This window comes from Micropterus dolomieu, linkage group LG05 (genome assembly GCF_021292245.1).
Source record: "Micropterus dolomieu isolate WLL.071019.BEF.003 ecotype Adirondacks linkage group LG05, ASM2129224v1, whole genome shotgun sequence".
NCBI lineage: Eukaryota > Metazoa > Chordata > Actinopteri > Centrarchiformes > Centrarchidae > Micropterus > Micropterus dolomieu.
The window spans coordinates 27,911,003-27,929,096 of record NC_060154.1 but is presented as its reverse complement, the minus strand read 5'-3'; the positions used below and the strand labels follow the sequence as shown (position 1 = coordinate 27,929,096).

Genomic DNA, 18,094 nt, shown 5'->3' with positions numbered 1-18,094 from the left:
ATGGTTTAAAAGATGAACAAATATGAAACACAGGTCTAAACCTGCTTTCCTAATTCTCTTTCTGTCACCTGCTCTCAGTGTTTTTAAACTCCATACCTGCCCTGCCTCATTAATCTCATCTCTGCATCTCCAAATGTACACGCTCTCACTCTTCCAGTACATCACACCACTGGCACAGATTTCAAGGCTCTTTCCAGTTAAATACAGTGTGGTGTGAAAGGTGCCCAAGCCTTAAATAGGTATGTGTGTGGAAGACATTCAGGTGGAAAGTCTGTGGTGGTCAGCAGGGATGAAATAGGATCAATTACAAATGTAACTGTGGTTCTTGGAGTTTCAGATGACAGACAAAAGTTTGCTTACCTATTTGCTAAATCTGTGTGAGAAGGAAACATTACCTGGCCATACAGGATTTTTTTGCCACATTTCCACCAAAAGTACCCAGGAATCCCAGGATCTACTTTTCAAAGAACTAAAAGGTTCCTTCAGCCCATTGTTGTGTGTTTCCACCGCGGTCTGAAGACCTGCGAAGATTAGGCAAATTGACCAGCTTAGAGCATACTGTATGTTATTACTCTGACGTAGGCCGTACAAAGCGAGAGACAGGCATCATTATTTAGTAACATCACTATCCATGAGCAAAATGTATATATGAACATCATATTTGATTGGAATATAATAAAAACATTATGCTTGACCACTAAAAATTGCTTTTTTATTCTATGTGCCATAAGTCACCCAGGTCACATGTGACTTCGTTAGATACTCAGTCAGTGATAAACGAAATCAGGCTCAGGTGATACCGAAGCAAATATGTAAAAGTTTAGATAAAGCAATGTGAATTTGATTTTCGACAAACACTTGACAGAAATTGTATTGATAATAATGTTAGAGGAACATGAGTTAGCTTCTCTGACCGCATGGTTGGGTCATTCATATTATAATAGAGCAGCTGATCCAAACCTCATACATCTGCAGCACAGCACAGACCAGTAACAGGAAGAAGAAAAGCCTGACCTCTACTATCTACCCTGCTGATTACAGGTATGTTATTCTCAAATAAATTAGTTTCCTCATCCACTGTGAAAGGGGAAGAGTCTTGAGAGATCTAACAATATTATCAGAAAAATGGGGACATATCAGGCAACCGGGTATGTTCTCTTCTTAGTTTCAGATGTTGACAGTTTCTGCTTTGTGAACACAACTAGGTCAAACAGTACAAGAGGTCCCGGGATGTGAGGCTTAAACCTACAGGATGATGTTGGAAGTAGAAATGGTACTGCACAGATACCAGTCGGAACAGGTCGCTCTCTGGCCATGCATGCATGAGCTCTAAAGCCCAATGAGTATGGGGAATACTTCCTGTTATAGCTTAAAATCTCCCATCAAGTGGTCCATTATGCATTTACTCATGGTTTTCACTTGACTTCCCAGCAGCACTTTTAACTCCAGCTTTGCCTCACACCTGTAGTGTCGACTTCCTGTGTAATAATAAAGACATGGGATAGTGAGTACAATGGGGGAATACCCCGTGTGCAGTTGGTCCCAGATTAACTGTTATTGGATGTAATTAAAAAATATATTTCCTATTAAACCAAATGTTGTATATGTATAGAAGGTATGGATGGCTACATGAGTATGTACAGTGGTGGAATGTAATAAAGTACATTTAATCAAGTCCTGTAATTAAATAAAAAGTTGAAGTATTAGTAGTTTACTCAAGTAGTCCCATTTCATGACCCTTTATACTTCTACTCTACATTTTGGAGAGAAATATTTAATAAACATTTATCTGCCAGCTATAGTCACTATAAGTTACTTTACAAATTAAAGGGGCAATATGTAGTTTTTTTTTAATGAAATGAAACACTTTTTTATTGCCTGTGTGAGAAGGGGTTGTAACCTCACATAAAACGATCCACTTGTCAAGTTTTCTTTTACCTCTGACGTTCAGGATGCCTAATCATAAGTAAAGACTCCGGGTTGGATTTTCCAATTTTCCAACACCGCAGCAACAACATGGAGTCCGCTAAGAACATAAAACGACCAGCTCAACCACAAAGTTTTATGTGATGGAGCCCTTTAGGCCAAACAAGTATCAGACTTTGGGTGAAAACACGGTCAACATCAGAAAGGCTAGAGTCAAGTCAAGTCAGTTTTATTTATATAGCACATTTAAAAACAACAGGAGTTGACCTAAAGTGATTTCCAAGAACACAATACACACAAATACAAGTATAAACAAACAAAAGAACAAAGAGTATATACCGTTGTGTATCCAAATACACAACACTAGTACACCAATACATATCAATAAAAGGAATATGGAGTACTCTGTATAAATGAAATTCAAAGAAGCCAAAAGTAAATAAATAATAGTAATAAACTAATAATATAGTTTAGGTTTATTTCACAACAGTCTCATCTTTGTCAGTGATGATGCATGGAAATTGTGTGGAATCATTATTAGCCAGTGCAGACCAGAAATCTAAAGTTCCTTCAGTCTATGGTTGAGTGGGGATTTGAAAAGTGATCCTCAACTGTACTGTAACAATGTTGCCTGGCAGACGTCAGACTCGTTTTCCTAAATGTCATGGGTTGGCTGAGTGAAGGCTGAGGTGTGGACATAACATAACACTAAAAACCTGCAGACTTGAAGGGAAAATATACTTGGGCTGTTTGAAAGGTCAAGACTGACTATTGCACCACCACCACCACTTCTCTTGTTTTTTTTGTCCACATACCTTATACGTTTTGAATTATGATGACACTGTACTTCTTTCTCCTGCTATGCTCTTTAACGTGTGTCTCGTCACTGAAGAGATTATCGTGGCTAAGCTTGACGTGGCGTGTCCTAGCCTCCACCCACAGCTGCCCAGCTCCATTGTTTCACCTCTTATACCTTCAGGGCCTGTTCTGCCTGGCCCGGAACACAGCTGTTGTCTAAGCTCGAATAATTTTCCATCAACAACACCTACAACTGTAGCTCCACTTTTATCCTGTGTCACTTTAACTTGTCCCTTGCTGCTGCTAAGATCTGATACTGTGGTACTGGAGATAGTGTAGGAACTGAGAGAGATTGAGGCAAAGTTAATGCACTAAACAACAACAGCTCTTTATCGTTTTATCTGTTGCATAACTGACATATACTCCAACAACAAAACAAACTGGCTTTTTTTTACTTTCTGAGACAATATGTGCTGGTAGCAGCTATATGATTATTTTAAAATTGCGCACAGAATTTGAAACCTTTTAAGTAATTTGCCAGAAAAAGGAAGGAATGGAAGAAAAAGTCCAGTAAATTCAAGTAGTGAGAGCACTCACAAATTTTCTTCTAACATTTCTTCTTTTTATTAAACCATTACCAAGAATCCACAGACAATGCATCAAAATCTAACTCTGGGGAAATTATTTCATACTATCAGCCAGTGATTCAGTGCAAGGTCCTCCTCATTTTGACTTAACTGCTAGTAATATCTGAGAACATTTTAAGATTACAGCTAATTTACAGGTCTACCAACATTTTTCATGTACATTTCAGGATAATTATCTCGTCAGTTATATAAGGCTTATGTGGTAAGTGGTGGTGAATGTCAGGCTCCCAAGTTTAGGCAAGTATATTACAATAACAAATGTACCTAAATGTATTGTATTGAAGTACAAAGGTGGTTTTAGTTTTGCTCTGATATCTCAAGGATGTGGAGAAGATTGACACAAAGTCAAAGTGGGCGATCAGTAAAAAGGAGCATAGTGAAAAGGTGAAGAAGGGTATTGGAGATCTGATCATCTCAGGAGTTATGCTTAATATGCTGCATTAACCCTAAATCACAGAATCATGTCATGTCCCATGCCACTAAAAGAACGGTGATGCTTTTCTCAGCCAATAGGTGGTGCCAGAGTTCCAAGGATGAGAATGTATTACAAGGTCCAACCTTACCAAAATCAAGAAAACATGAAAAGGAGACTTTTTTTCATTTGAGCAGTGGAACTAAAAGTCTGCAGCAAACCCAGTTTCATAGAATCTCCATGTGTGTGTAACAGTCTGGGAGATCAAGAACAGTTAAAAGCGTTAAAAGTGTTCCTTCTGGAAACATGTTGATTGTTTCATCAACACTCAAATGACAGGAGCCACCAATGTAAGCTACATTTATTTGTGAGATTTAAAAAGTCACATTTAAACTTTTTTGGTATTTTCTTTCTGTACTATTTTAGTTTTAAGTTAATACCTGACAAACTGTGTGACAAAAGAGACATACAAGTATAAATAGATTTACTTAATAACAGGTTTAGGTTTAAGAAACATTACAAATTGATTTAGATGATTTAGAGATTTAAGAGTCCTTCATCATTTAAATCCTCTTGTTGGCTAAATTTAAGTCTGGACATCCATAACAGGACATGTAGATCCAATTAAACACTTCTATCAGATCGTCCACAATCTGCAGTCCTTTAGAAAATATCTAAAGGACTGTTCTTTGCAGCGGACAATCCCAAGAATTTCCCATCTGCCCTCACAATAACTCAATCCATGAGCCAGACAGGAGATATTAGAGTGTATTCACTGCAGGCCAAGCCAGGCCTCTTGTAACATGGAGGAGTCTAAGCAGAAAAGGAGCTTAAAAAAGGTTTGTCACATTGTCTTACTGCAGAGCCATTACTTTGCTAAAATTTAATTAAAACAATAACTGCCTCACTTTCAATGTGATTAAATGTTACCACCTACTTATTGCTTTCATTAGTTGTATCATCAAGAAATGTGATTTCATGCAAATCATCTAAACCCTTTTCTGCCCGTTCCCTGGGAAATAAAGACGTGTCCCAGAGGAGTACGGAGGAGAAACTGCGTTGGTTTGCGGTATCAAAGACCAGTCCAGATACATGCAGAGCACAGCGTCTGACCAATGAATAAAGCTTGCATCAAAGGGGAACCATTTACTTTATTCGATTACCCTGAAACAATGTTACAATTATTATATTCATCATATGGTGCTTGAGGGTTAGAGATAACAGGTAACTACCACGGATAAACTGATGACCTCTGCATTGTCTATTGATAACACTAATAGGATAAACAACAACACAACAATCAATATGGTTATTTGTTTTAGATGTTTTGATCTTCTAATTTATGACAGAATAAGCACAAATGAAATGAACTTTTTCTGGTGAACAGTGGATATGATTTTATTTGGAAACGTTTCCATTTTACTAAACAAAAATAACATTCTGAAACATACAGTGCATGTCTGTCTTTCCAAAGTTTCTTTTAGAGGTGTAACTCTTTACATATGTAATCCCACCTATAACAACATATGACATAATACACATTACATATTCTCATTATGAACGCAGAAATCAGGATTGGGTTGCAGGTGCTCATAAATTCATAAATACATTACTAATTTAGTGTGTTAAGTCCTCCCAAAAGTTCTTAGGAACAAATAGCGAGATTCAAACTTTAGTAAATTAAGTTGCACCATTCAAACAAACAAAAAACTGTTTTAGTTATTAAAGACTATATTCATGTGTAAATCAAGTACTCTGTCTTGCTGTCCAGTCAAAAACAATAATCCATGTAAAGAATAACTGAAACATTGCAAGCTGTATCAGAACTGATAAAAATATCAGTTTTAGGGGCCCAAGCGCACATTAAAATTACCAGTCAATCTTTGTTGATATAGGTGTGACTTTTTTTTATATATATACATACAGTACAGGTAAAAACACAAAGAGAAATAGGCTTGAAACTGATTAAGCTAACCTATCCAACATTATTTTGAAATTTAGACTAACATGTTTTGTGATTTGAGCTACACTGGGTTACATTTTGTGTAATTTCATTAAAGTTTACATCATTATTGGACAGCATTGTGATCAAGCGTCAGCTAATATGTTGACCATATTACCTCTTTTCCTCTCCAGTTTAAACAAGTCATGAATTAGCAAACTAAAGTTACTTTTGCTGTTGGTTAAATTAGCTACACAACAGATACACCTGGTTTTTAATATTTAGTAACAACTAATAACTAGATGAGAAATGTTTTTTGTAGTGCGACCGGGCTGGTCCCTTTTTAATTTAGTGGTGTATAAATCTCCACAAATCTCTCTCCTCCTTAGTTAACACCTATGTTATAACTAGGAACGTTCAGTGTAAACAGCTAGTGGAACTGCCTCCAGGTTTCTAATTCATCTGTCATCTCTACTTTATCATCTTATTACATGTTGTGGTGATAAAATTTAAACTGGACAAAATTAGAATCCCACGTCTTTATTTGACGCAGAAACTGACACAGTAAGAATTACAAAACAGCATTTGAAAACAAGGATTATGTGATGTTATTAAAAAATTATAAAAACAAAATACCATAAATGTTTAGCAGTTCTGCAAAATTAAAGTAGAGAGAAAAACCACCACTCTTCCCATAAATGTAGGCCAAAAACAAGTGAAAAACTCATCACTTCATCACAGTGCAGCAGAGTATAAAGAGATATTTGTAGGAGTGAAATTATTCTACACATAGTCAAATCTCTGGTTCGACTGCCTTCCCTCCATACTCTGGGCTTTGTAGGAGTCATTGTAGGTGGTACGGGGTCTGGTGTCAGTCTTGTAGACAGTGTGCTGAGAGCCAACTTTGTAGGCCATCCCGTCGTACCTGAAGAATATCAGAAAATAATCAACTTTTATTTAATGACAGAAAAGGCATAAAGAGTCTAGTTTGAAGTGGTTTGAGGTGCTAGAGTGAATTATAACATCCAGACTCACACTGGCTCCACCCTCCTGATCCCTCTCTAGATGTTCCACTACTCATGTGAATAGTGAAATAGTCAGAAACAATATGATTAAAAACATACACAAGGACCAGAAGAATGTAAATACTTCTGTGTATCATTTTGCAAGCAGCCTCGTAAGCATTTGCAAATCTGCATTATAAATGCAAAGAGGAAAAAAAACACACCAAAGGGCTTGCATTTACATTTCGCTGAGTATGTGTCCTTAAATTTCTAAAGAACTAAGATTTTTACTGCCTCACAGCATAAATATATATATATATATATATATATCCAGGGGTGTTTATATTGTTGTTCAGCTTGTCAGAAGCCAAGATTTCTGTCTTTCATGCTTTCAATTTACCGCAGTGAACACACAATCTGCACTAGTATTTTGCATATAGCGCCTGCTTACTAGACATTTTAGTTGGATCTCCGCTCTATTTAGCAGTTTTCTCATCTCTGTTACTTTGGCCTACAGGAGAGAAGTTCTGCCAAGTTTGCTGCCATCCCCAACCCCATCCAGTTAAAGTCAGAATAAATTTGTCAAAAAAGGTCACAGATTAGTTGGTGCCTCATACCGTTGTTGTCTGTCGTCAGTCATTCCACGGCAGGCCATACACATCAGGATGCCTCCAATGAACAAGATCGCTCCGCCAATCCAGCCAACGAAAAGAGCGGGGCCAAAAGTGTACCTGAAAGAAGACAATGATTACAGGAAAACATAACAAAGTGCCATGGCAGATAAAACACCATCTAAATTTGACTTTACCTTGGAGTGAGAGTTCCTGTGAGTCCACCAATGCCCCCTCCTCCTCCAAACATGCTGAACCCACCATCGGTAAATGTTGTGAACCGAAAATCTTGCACAATCATGTTAGCAAAGGTCGACACCCCAGCAATGCCACAGACACCTAAACATGAGGAAACAATGTATTTAGTGCAAAATGGTTTAGCTGTAATAAAAGAGGTAGACACTGTGAACAAAGCGTTACTGCACCTGCAAGAATAAACATGACCCCAGCTGTCAGAGTCATTGTGGCTTTGATGTTGTCCTCCATGTTCCCCATTTTCAAGCACTTCAGAGCAAATATTCCAATCAGGCAGCCGATGGCTCCGAGAACAATACCAACAATCATCAAGGCCCGGACGGCTTGGAGCAGAGCTAAAAGTCAAAGTTACAACATTTCGTCTCATCACTGTCAATGTAGAATATAACATAAGTACATTTACTAAAGTACTGTACTTTGGGACAATTTGACATTTTCCTGGAGTATTTTTTTGTCTACTTTGTGCTTCCACTCACTTCAGAGGGATTTTTACTCTGCTACATTTATTTGACAGCTTTGGTTATTATTTCTCTGCCGGTTAAGATGTTACATACAAAATTTATGATCTACAAATAAACAAACCCAACAGGATAGAAAGGTCGTTAAAATGAACTCCATATGACCAGCAGCAACATAAGATTCTGCTTAAATACTGATGCATCACTAATTATAATGCTTATTAATATAACACAATGCTTCTCATGCTAATTATTCTGATAATTCTGTACTTGAATGTAACTCCAACTTGAGTATTATATTAGTATTAATACAATGTATTATAAATCACACATTACAAATTATTTCTAATCATAAACATTTTTGTTAACTAAACACAATGAAAGATACACCACCAGCAGCAATAAACAAGAGATATCCCCATTTTAAACGTTTTAAGCATATCATCTCTGATATTAATGCAAAACTCATAACTGAGTTATTAATGTCACGTAGTTTGTCTAGCACCATTTCATACAAAATCAGTTCAGTGTTTTACAGGATAATAAAGCAAAGAAAGGAGAATAGAACATGTCCGTGCATACACAGACCTACATACATAACTCCTCACACATATATGTTCACAATTAAACTCATAAATCAAGGCTCCATGTAATAAAACATACTGACCTAAATGCCATATTTCAATGGCCTGAGATATTGTACCTGTATTATTCTAGGCTTAAGCCTTTAAGATCTTATGTACAATATGCTCTACACTACATTCAGCTGTTAAGTACAGAGTGTGGAAATGTACTTTACATTGTGTGACACTCCGGTAAAGCTTGTGCTTGCTCAGCTAAGCTTTGGATGTCTCATCAAATTTCCATTTGATTCCGGAGAGACACCATCTTTTCTGCAGTCGCCTGCATTTTTATGCAGGGTGGAAATGGAGAAAATCTGCCCTAAAACCTCCCAAATATTCTAAAGTACCTTCCAAGGTCCTTTGGAAAATGTTCTCCATAATCCAGCATGTGGAGAAATATTGGATACACGTCTTTTTCTCTCTAAGTGTAATTCTCTTACCTGGCAGTCCTAGTATGGTAAAATAAGGCCTGCACTGTGTTGTACCGGATTCTGTCCCCACACACGATTTCCATAATCCAGAATAGGTGTAAACACTTATTACAACTGTAAAAGATCGGTCCTGTAAGCTCCACATGTCCATTGCTGTTGCAGCTGATATTAAGAATTGTCCCAACCCGGACAACATGAATCCTATTAACTGAATCATTGAGGCAGCCATTTTAGATGTCCCGCTCAAACAAAGCTACCACCAATGTCAGGGAGTCGTGAAATGGCAGCGTCTGAGCTCCTGCTTATCATTATATGTGCTTCAACAAGGAACAGGTCTTATCAGATGTTTACCTAAAATTCTCATGAGTCTCAGTTCCCAGTTTCGGGAAACAATGGCAATGAGAATTTCCACCCCTTAAGGGTGTGCTTTGACCTTTCATCATCATTTATTCATCATTCTAAGGAAATACAGAACTGAAATGTTTTGATGTATTTTACCACTTTTTTTTTTACTAATGAGAACTAGATTGATTTCCACCGATAATAAACTAATATTCCAGTTCCAACAAATAAATAACAGCGTAATAGAACATAAAAATGTCATATGACACATTGGCCTGTTTGCTTTAGATTCTTAGACTCGGTACATTTGACAATATTAAATGATATTGTAATTTTTCTGCTTTCAACCAACAAATTATAATTTGAAAAAACATGTATTTTTCACCCATGTTGCTTCTGTGTTGCTACTGACAAATAAAAGCATACCTGGCAGTCCCAGAATGGTGAAATATGGTCGGCACTCCGTGAAGCCAGAGCTCTGCCGGACACATGACCTCCACAGGCCCACATACGAGAATACGGCCGTCACAGGGTTGTCAAAGAGGTCTTCTGTCGACCACTGGTCCATCCCCGTCGCTGCAATTATTCCCGCCAACCCTAAAAAACTCAGGAGGAGGCCCATTACCTGACAGAGAGTGGCTGCCATGGCGCTGTCTTTTCTCAAACACTCTGGATTCAATAGCTAACAGCCTCTCCTCAGCACTGCGGCGTTGTGTTTGAATATGATATCGGCAGGTGTGAACTAAAGAAGGACTTCACCAATGACCCTGCCTGTTTGACCACAGTCCAGCCATATACAGATGGAGCTGGGTGGAGCATATTAGTATAAATAAAATATGATGAAAGCTTAGTAATTCTGGTTGGTAAAGAATAAACATGATGTGGTTCTCTAACTGATAAACATCAGGAGTCACTTAATAGCGTCAAGAATCAAAACTTCAGCCTGACCATCACATGAATCTGGACTGGGTTTTAATGACTGCTACAATAACTATACAGCTGCTGCTGATGTGTACTGTTGGAAGATTTATATAAAAATGTCAGAGATTACTAAAGTTACAGGTTGAAAACTTGTTTTCTATGAGTGATGGGGTTCGACATGACTCACAATTTTCTCCCAAAGTTACATCAACTTTGGTTATTTCATATGAGGTACTTGTGTATTTGTTTTACTGCCCGTGTTCTTGTCATTATTTTGAATCAGCTGGAAACACAAGGTGTCACGTACTTCTGTGCACCAGTCAGGCTTATGTTTGTGTTGCCTTGCCGCTGTCAGTCAAATCTGATTGAACCACACCAACACAGTACTGATGACACGGTTAACTAGCTGAGTTTTTGAGTGTAAAACTCTTAAGGAAGTAGTTAGTTTGACATTTTGGTAAAAGTCTGGTACACCCAGCAGGTGTTTAGCTTAGCATAAAGGCTGGAAACGTGGCGAGCCAGGTTCCGTTCAAATGTGACAAAATCCTTGTACATAAGGCTAAGGTGACTATACTATGGTTTTCAAAAAAAGAGGACAGTGAGGGCAAGAGGCAGACGGACACCCGCAGTGAGCTGAAGGCACCTTTGATTGTTTATAGTAGGCCTATTTGTAACATTTGAACAGCTTGTTAATATTCAACAATTCCCCTCATTCACAAATAAAACCGTTTTCTGATTAGGGCTAATATAGTGGAATCATTATAATTTCAGATAATGGTATCATAGATAGCTTAACACTAGTACAATATAAACTACAGTTAGAGCAGTTTCATACATTGTTCTCATTTATTAAATCCTTGTGCAAGAAAAATGGTCTGCATGGTGGTTAGTCTCTGATTTTTTAATGCTAACTTGTTTATAATCATAACCATTCAAGCATTTCGAAAGTTTGCTGTAGCACCGCGTCAACCTTTTTTTAATGTCCCACCCCATCCAGGCTGCGATTGGTCGGACCATGAAAAGTGACACTGTTGAGCAACTTCGTGTACACGTGCATACTGGCAGCTTGTGAGAAGTATGCAAGAAAACGTCCCGGTACGCTAAAGAGTAAAATGTAATAGTGCCGGGCGATATAGCAATCCCAGCTGGACACATTTTTTAGGTCCCAAAAAGAGGACATGTCCAGGAAAAAGAGGACATATGGTCACCCTTTTAAAAGCTCACTAGTTAACATGCATCTTATTTGGCTAATCCCAACATAAAATAAAGTGTAGAAACGACAATTCACTGTTTTACGGCGGGTTATGTGTCATTCAGCTATTTCTTGTCAGGGACCTGGCTATTTCTCAAAACAAATGAGATATAACATATATGTGAGCTTTAGAGGTGCTGGTAGGCGTATTTTGTTGGCTGCATACAGTAGCCGTTTCCCTGTTTCCAGTCTTTGTGCTATGCTAGCTGCTGGTTGCAGCCTTATATTTATTCATATTTTCATCTAACTAACCACCAGAAAGTGAATAATATTATAAATAATACCTGAGTGTTTTTGCTTTATCTTTATCTTTGACTGTTTCCTATTTAGTATGGAATATTTCATTTTAAATAAGCTGTTGTTGCCTGAAGATCCTTAGCTGCCATTCATGTTTTTCTATCTTCTGACTTAGGTATACAGTCTTATTTTTTAATAGTTGACAAACCCATACATCGAGCACACTGTATCCTGTTTAAAGAATTTTGGTTGAGTCATCTCCTAATAATGGTAAACGTGTGATGGGATAGGAAGGGTTGTGGCAATACTAGACAGGATACTCACACATGTAAATATTCTTCTTCTTCTTATATTCTTCTTAGAAAAGTTTCAGATGTATAGAAACACCTTGAAATTATGTATTAATATGAGCTTGAAACCACAACTGGATGCTTTTATTAGTTCAGTTGGTTTGTTCATGCCATTAATATCTTTGTATGCAACATCTTGATATATTAAGAGGCAGTCATAAAGTTTATTTCAAATATGAGGGACTATTATGCGTTGTTATGTACAAATGTGCATCTTAAACTAAACTGTTTTGTTTTTGAAGCACAACATTTACATATTGAATAAAGTTCTTCACTATGTCTCAGCCAGGCTGTGTTAAGCGATACTCGATGACGCTGTTGTTGGGGTGGGTGCTCTGTATCGTTGTGGCACCAGCGGCCAGTCAGGTAAAAGTAAATACTGATATGATTGTAGAGAATTGAAACTAATTTGCCTGTGGCTGATATGTCGAGGAGAAAATGTGAGACGCCAGGTCTGAATCGAAACTGGGTCCTTGCTGAGAGTGAAACACAGCCTGTGCTGCTGCGCATTCAGATATTTAATAAACACTCAGAATTGTACCTTTGCTAAACCAAAGAGTACTAAAGTGTCTCGATGTGTTTAGAAGTTTTGTTGTAGATTCAGATATTTTTCTCACTTAATTAAGTGATCTTGCTTTTTAAACATGAACAATAACAATCATTTGATTAGTTATTTTTTTCATACCATCCTAGTAAAGTTAGACAAAGTGGCAAAGTCACTTTTGGACTTTCTTTCGACGTTAAGGTACAATATGTAAGAATAGATCTCTCCACCTGTCAAATTTATACTCCAAAAAAACAGGGGGCAGCATTTCAAATATCAATTCATAACTGTTGTTTACTGCCGTTAGCTAGTTACCCTGGCATCTAACTTAACGGCCCTATTTGCTGATCAGGAATGGGCACCAGAACCAGGCGAGGCTGCTGCGAAACTGGGCTCAGCAGCCTCCCAGTCAGACCGGGGCCAAACACAGCCTCTGAGACTGATGTAGGCCAGTTTGATGAAAGGGAATACAGTGTGTTTGTGTGTGTGTGTAAATACATATCTCTGCAACATGATACATAGACGTCTTATGTTACTGTAACTTATTCACATTCTGCTGATAATGTTTAAATGTTTTAAACTAAATTCTGGTCAAATCTCACACATTGTACCTTTAATTGCTAATTATCAAATGATTATTTAGTAATTTGAGTGTATTATGGAATATATATGTATATACACCCCAGTATACCACAGTTAATTTCTATTTGTTTCAAAAAATGCTACCAGAATCTCAGTTACTTATTTACCCTCAGTGCAAGTACTAAATGAAAATGTATTCATTCTGCTATAAGAAAGTGTTGAATAAGGTTAAATAAATATGTTTATAGGCAGACATGGCCTCTCAGGTAAGTCTTTGCACAGTAACTCATTGAAAGTATTGTGAAAGCAGTTCAAATGACTCACCCAGCATACATTACTTTTTCTCCCACTCACACAGGACAGAACATAACAGTAGCATGCTGCTACTGCGCTAATGATTTTTGCTGTCCGCTGTGCAAAGCCATTTGTCTCCTTAAGCAAACAACTTTTACAGTATCTGTCGGAGCCACCGCTTACTTATCACGAGCTGCCTTTACAAATATACATTAAAAGAGAAGCTCCTCCGATCACAAGATTTGTTCATTGTAAAGATGTTTGTTTTGTCGTGAATAAGAGCGCTTTCTTAAGGTCTGTAAGACGCAGTAAATCAATAGTGAGTGCTATAACCCTTAACAAGTCTGCCCACAGTCTGCCAGTGGGCCAGTCAATACAAACGCAAGCTCTGCAGCCTAATGTGCAAACCCAAAGAACTTTAGTTTGTTTATGTATGTTGTGAATGTATATGATGAGCATCTTGAACACTGATGGAATGGTGCAGTTATAAAAAATGGAATGAATATTTCACTCAGTGTAAACATCTTCATCTGTCTCCAGATGAATGTAAGTCCAATATTCACTCTCCTTTTAGCTCTGTTTTTGTCTCCGGCAACTGCAGAGGGAAATATCTGTGAGACTCTGACGTATGACCTGCAAAGCAAGGGTCACGTGACTGATGGGTAGAAGGGAGAGCATGACTGCTAGCAAGCTAATCTGCTCGCACGTTTACTTGCCGGCTCATGAGCTATTATGTGATTGTTATTTTATTTGTGTGTATTTGTCCCAAAAATCAATAGCTGTAAGCTAGCTAGCAACAGATAGCCATTTTTTTTTGTTCAGCATTGACGAAAATTAATTTTGCTTTCTGTTTGAACACACAGTGAGAGTTTTTCTTTGAAAATGTTACAATGGATACATCTCAGAAGGAACTGATTATTGGAAGTGGTTTTTGTTGTTTATTTACTACAGTGGCATTGAGCTCTGTCCTCTTCATTATTTTTATTTCTTCAGCAGAAACTGAACAGAGCTGTTTTTTGCCTGGCGACAGACCCCCACATTCAAGAATTTGAGGGAAAATGATGTGATAACAGAACTGTAATACAGAAACTGATCAATAACTTCTATTTAGTTCTTAAGACATCCCAAGTTTAGTTGGTTTCTCCCATAAATCGTCTTTATATTTCAACATTTTAGCATTGTCCGGATCACAATTTTTCGAATTTAACTGATAGAACCAAGAAACACAACCGGTTAATTAACAAACTTTACTGCGTTTTTGTCTTTGCTGTTCAGAGTTTTACTAAGTTGACTTATTTGCTTTTTCACTATTACTTAAAGGTCCAGCGTGTAATATTTCTGAGGCACTATTGACAAAAATGCAAAATAAGATCCATAACTATGTTTTCAGTGGTGTATAAAGACCTTACATAATGAACCGTTATGTTTTTATTACCTTAGAATGAGACATTTAGATCTACATAATTACTATGGAGATCACTGTATTTTGTCGTCATGTTTCTACCGTAGCCGACAACGAACAAACAGTGCGTGCTTTGTCATCACGGCGTTCTTCTTCTGCTTGTGTAATTCCGGTAGTGTAGACGCCTGTCACTACATTGAATATGTACAAAGAAGAAGAAGAGGGAATAATAATAATAATAAAAATAGTAATATACAGTCTCCGAGTAGTCTTCTGGTTTATTAGAAGTAAGAAGAGAAGTGACATTTGGACAACTGAAGGAGCACATGTGTTATTTAGCACGAGAGCCGACAGCCAGACGGAGTCGGGACAGACAGCTGACAGCAGAAATCACAGATTTTGTGGATTTTCCCAGATGGAAGGCTATAACATTAATGTGGGACAGATGTTTTCAAAGCGGTGCTGAAGTTGTCTGTTTTCTGCTGGACAGGTAATTAACTTTGTTTGACAGACTTTAGCGATGCAAATGCAAACTGTTGTTTGAGAGCTTTAGCTAGAAGCTGGCCAGTGACATGTTTCCCCTGTCAGTGGTGTGAAATATGGATTCATTTCATGGTGCCTACTTATTCTCCAGCCTGTGGTTTGGCTTTGCCGGTTACTTAGTGAGACAATCAGGTGATCAGTAACATTAATTGGCAATAAAACCGTAACATTAGCATGGAAGCATCAGCCAGCTAAACCTTTACTGACTGGTAGAAAAACATTCATTGTTAGTTGGATTGGTTTATTCTCCAGCGCTGTGCTTTGGCTTGTGATGTTATGTTAGGTAGATTAATTTCATGTAGTTACTCTCTCTCTCTCCAGCGCTCTGTTTTGTTACCTTCCTGAGAATCAGCTGATTGCTAATTGGCAATAAAAGGGCAACTTTCAGCATCGAAGCTCAGATCAGACAGCTAAACTTAAAAAATATGTAGTTGGATTGTAACTTCATGTAGTTCTTCTCCAGCCTCTGTTATGGCTTTGTTACGTGGACAGAAATGACCACGTACCTTCTTGAGACAAACAGTTGATGAATATTATTGGTAATGAAACAGTAACAGCAGGTAAGCTCAGTTCAGCAGCTAAACTTCACATTTTACTGCCCTGGTGGAAAACGTATTTCTTTTTACTGCTAATGGTGAACAAGACCGTGTGCCTATCAAGTGACCAATAATAAATACTTTACGAATTTGCATTAAAAAATGTTATTGGATATTGCTTCCTACTGTGCAATGTAATTTGCACTTTTACATGCTAAATGCCCAGTAAAACGTTGCACCATTTTACCACAAGCTGAAATTATGGCTGTCAGTACTACTTTGTGTTTCCGTTGTATTTCAAAAATTAAAAAAAGACATTTTGGTAATATTTGCAGATTGCTTATCTAATTAAGCAAAGCGAGAGGAGCCTTGATCCTCACCTGACAATGCCTTTGTAAACTTAATGTATTATGTGGTTTATAATGGACTGTGGTGCAGAAACAGTGAGGCTTACTGGTATCTGTCAGTGGTCATACTTGAGGCACTAGATGGATAGATAGTTTTTGAGAATTTCTTCATTTACTTTGGTATGTTAGTCCAGATGAGCCAACCCTCCCAAGATGTAAAATAATATATTACAGGAGTATGAGACATCATGTAGCACTTCATTTCTTCATGTGGCTGTTGTTTATTAATGAAAAAGTAACAATAATATTCAAACAAACATTTAGTTTTACATAATTTATATCATTTCTTAATACATTTATCTAAAGGAACCAAATTTATTGAATGGCAATTTCTTTTATCTCATAGATGACATCTTTGTCCGGTCTCAGGCACCGTAGCTATACTGCTGGCTTGGGTAGGGGACGGGGGGTGCAATTCGCAACCCTCGCCACTAGATGTCACTAGAACTTACACACTGAACCTTTAAAGTACAATTTGACAATCTTGCGAGGCTACTGAGGCTACTGAGAAGGAATACAACTGACACCTTTGGCTGTCTCTATCAGTCTCATAACCCGCGCCATGCAGGTCATAGCCATCTGCCAACTGGCTTTTTAGATGCTAAATGCTTCGTTATGCAGAGTTGGATAATAATTATCTGTGGGTTTGTCATTACAAGCAACCACTTTATAGTACACACAGCCATTTCATCCATTTTTATTATAACAAGACTAACCGTCTACAGCTATGCTAGTGGCTCTGTGAGGCTAGATGAAAAGTCTATAATTCAGCAAAGTGATTACAATTCATCCTGAGGGGGGCATGAATATATGTAGCTAATTTCATGGCAGCCCATCCCACATTTTACTAAAAAACAAAATGTTAGTGATGTTGGCGGCAGGGAGCTTCCCGGCACGGCTTTCTGCTGTTCTTCCATGGGGCGGGGTACAGCTTCCCCCGGGACATGCGGTCTGGGGTCCTTTGCGCTTTGGGGGGTCGCAGGGTGCCCTGGCTTCTGGGGGTGGGGGGCTCTGTGCGGGTTGATCCGGTTGCGGTTTGGAGAGCTGCGATGCATCTTGATGCATTGTGCTTTTTCCCTGGGCAGGATCTCTGAATGGCTGCTGGGCGTTTAGTTTTGCTTTGTTGGCCTCGGATCCATGACCTCGCACGCGGGATTCGCAGGGGGCTGCTGGGCATTGGGTGTCGCCGTGCTCGCACAGTGTGCGCGTAGGGCTCGTCACTTGTACATTGGTACATTTTTTTTCTTTCTCCTACCCCTATTGGCTACTGGGGTTCTCGCCTGCCTGTTGCTGGGGTAGGTGTGGCACAGTCGTGGCATCCCACTCTCACTAACAACTACATTCTTTAACAGGCTTATGCGCACACACATGTACACACACACATACAGACACATTCACCCACACGCACACAGACACACACAGTCTCACACATAGACACAAACAAATTTAGGTTGTCCCTGGGAGAATTATTCCTGATGCTTTTCTTTCAGTTACTTATTTAAAGTAATTGTTATTATTCCAGCTCTCGTGGCTGTGCTGTGTTGCTTATTTAGTGTGCTGGACTGTTTCTTGTTTTC

At 38.3% G+C, this 18,094-nt stretch overlaps 1 protein-coding gene across 2 annotated transcripts; it reads right to left on the bottom strand.

Moving 5' to 3' along the window:
* Positions 1 to 5,165: 5,165 nt before the first annotated feature.
* Positions 5,166 to 10,182, bottom strand: LOC123971361 (claudin-18-like). 2 transcript variants are annotated; one of them, XM_046050112.1, is made up of 5 exons: positions 9,876 to 10,182; positions 7,766 to 7,930; positions 7,538 to 7,679; positions 7,347 to 7,460; positions 5,166 to 6,650 (listed from the first exon to the last, which is right to left on the bottom strand). In XM_046050112.1, exons 1-5 carry the CDS (start codon positions 10,093 to 10,095, stop codon positions 6,509 to 6,511), a joined length of 783 nt encoding a protein of 260 aa, XP_045906068.1. In that variant the 5' UTR covers positions 10,096 to 10,182; the 3' UTR covers positions 5,166 to 6,508. The 2 variants fall into 2 exon arrangements, with proteins under 2 accessions (XP_045906068.1, XP_045906069.1); XM_046050113.1 differs by lacking the exon at positions 9,876 to 10,182 and adding an exon at positions 9,117 to 9,370.
* Between the last annotated feature and the right edge of the window lie 7,912 nt (positions 10,183 to 18,094).

Excerpts from the sequence above, each read along its gene's own strand:
- LOC123971361 (XM_046050112.1), bottom strand. The coding sequence starts at position 10,095 with ATGGCAGCCACTCTCTGTCAGGTAATGGGCCTCCTCCTGAGTTTTTTA. Across the intron at positions 7,931-9,875 it reads CACCATTCTGGGACTGCCAG|CTCTGCTCCAAGCCGTCCGG; the intron begins GTATGCTTTTAT and ends TTTGACTTTTAG. Across the intron at positions 7,680-7,765 it reads GGTCATGTTTATTCTTGCAG|GTGTCTGTGGCATTGCTGGG; the intron begins GTGCAGTAACGC and ends CCTCATGTTTAG.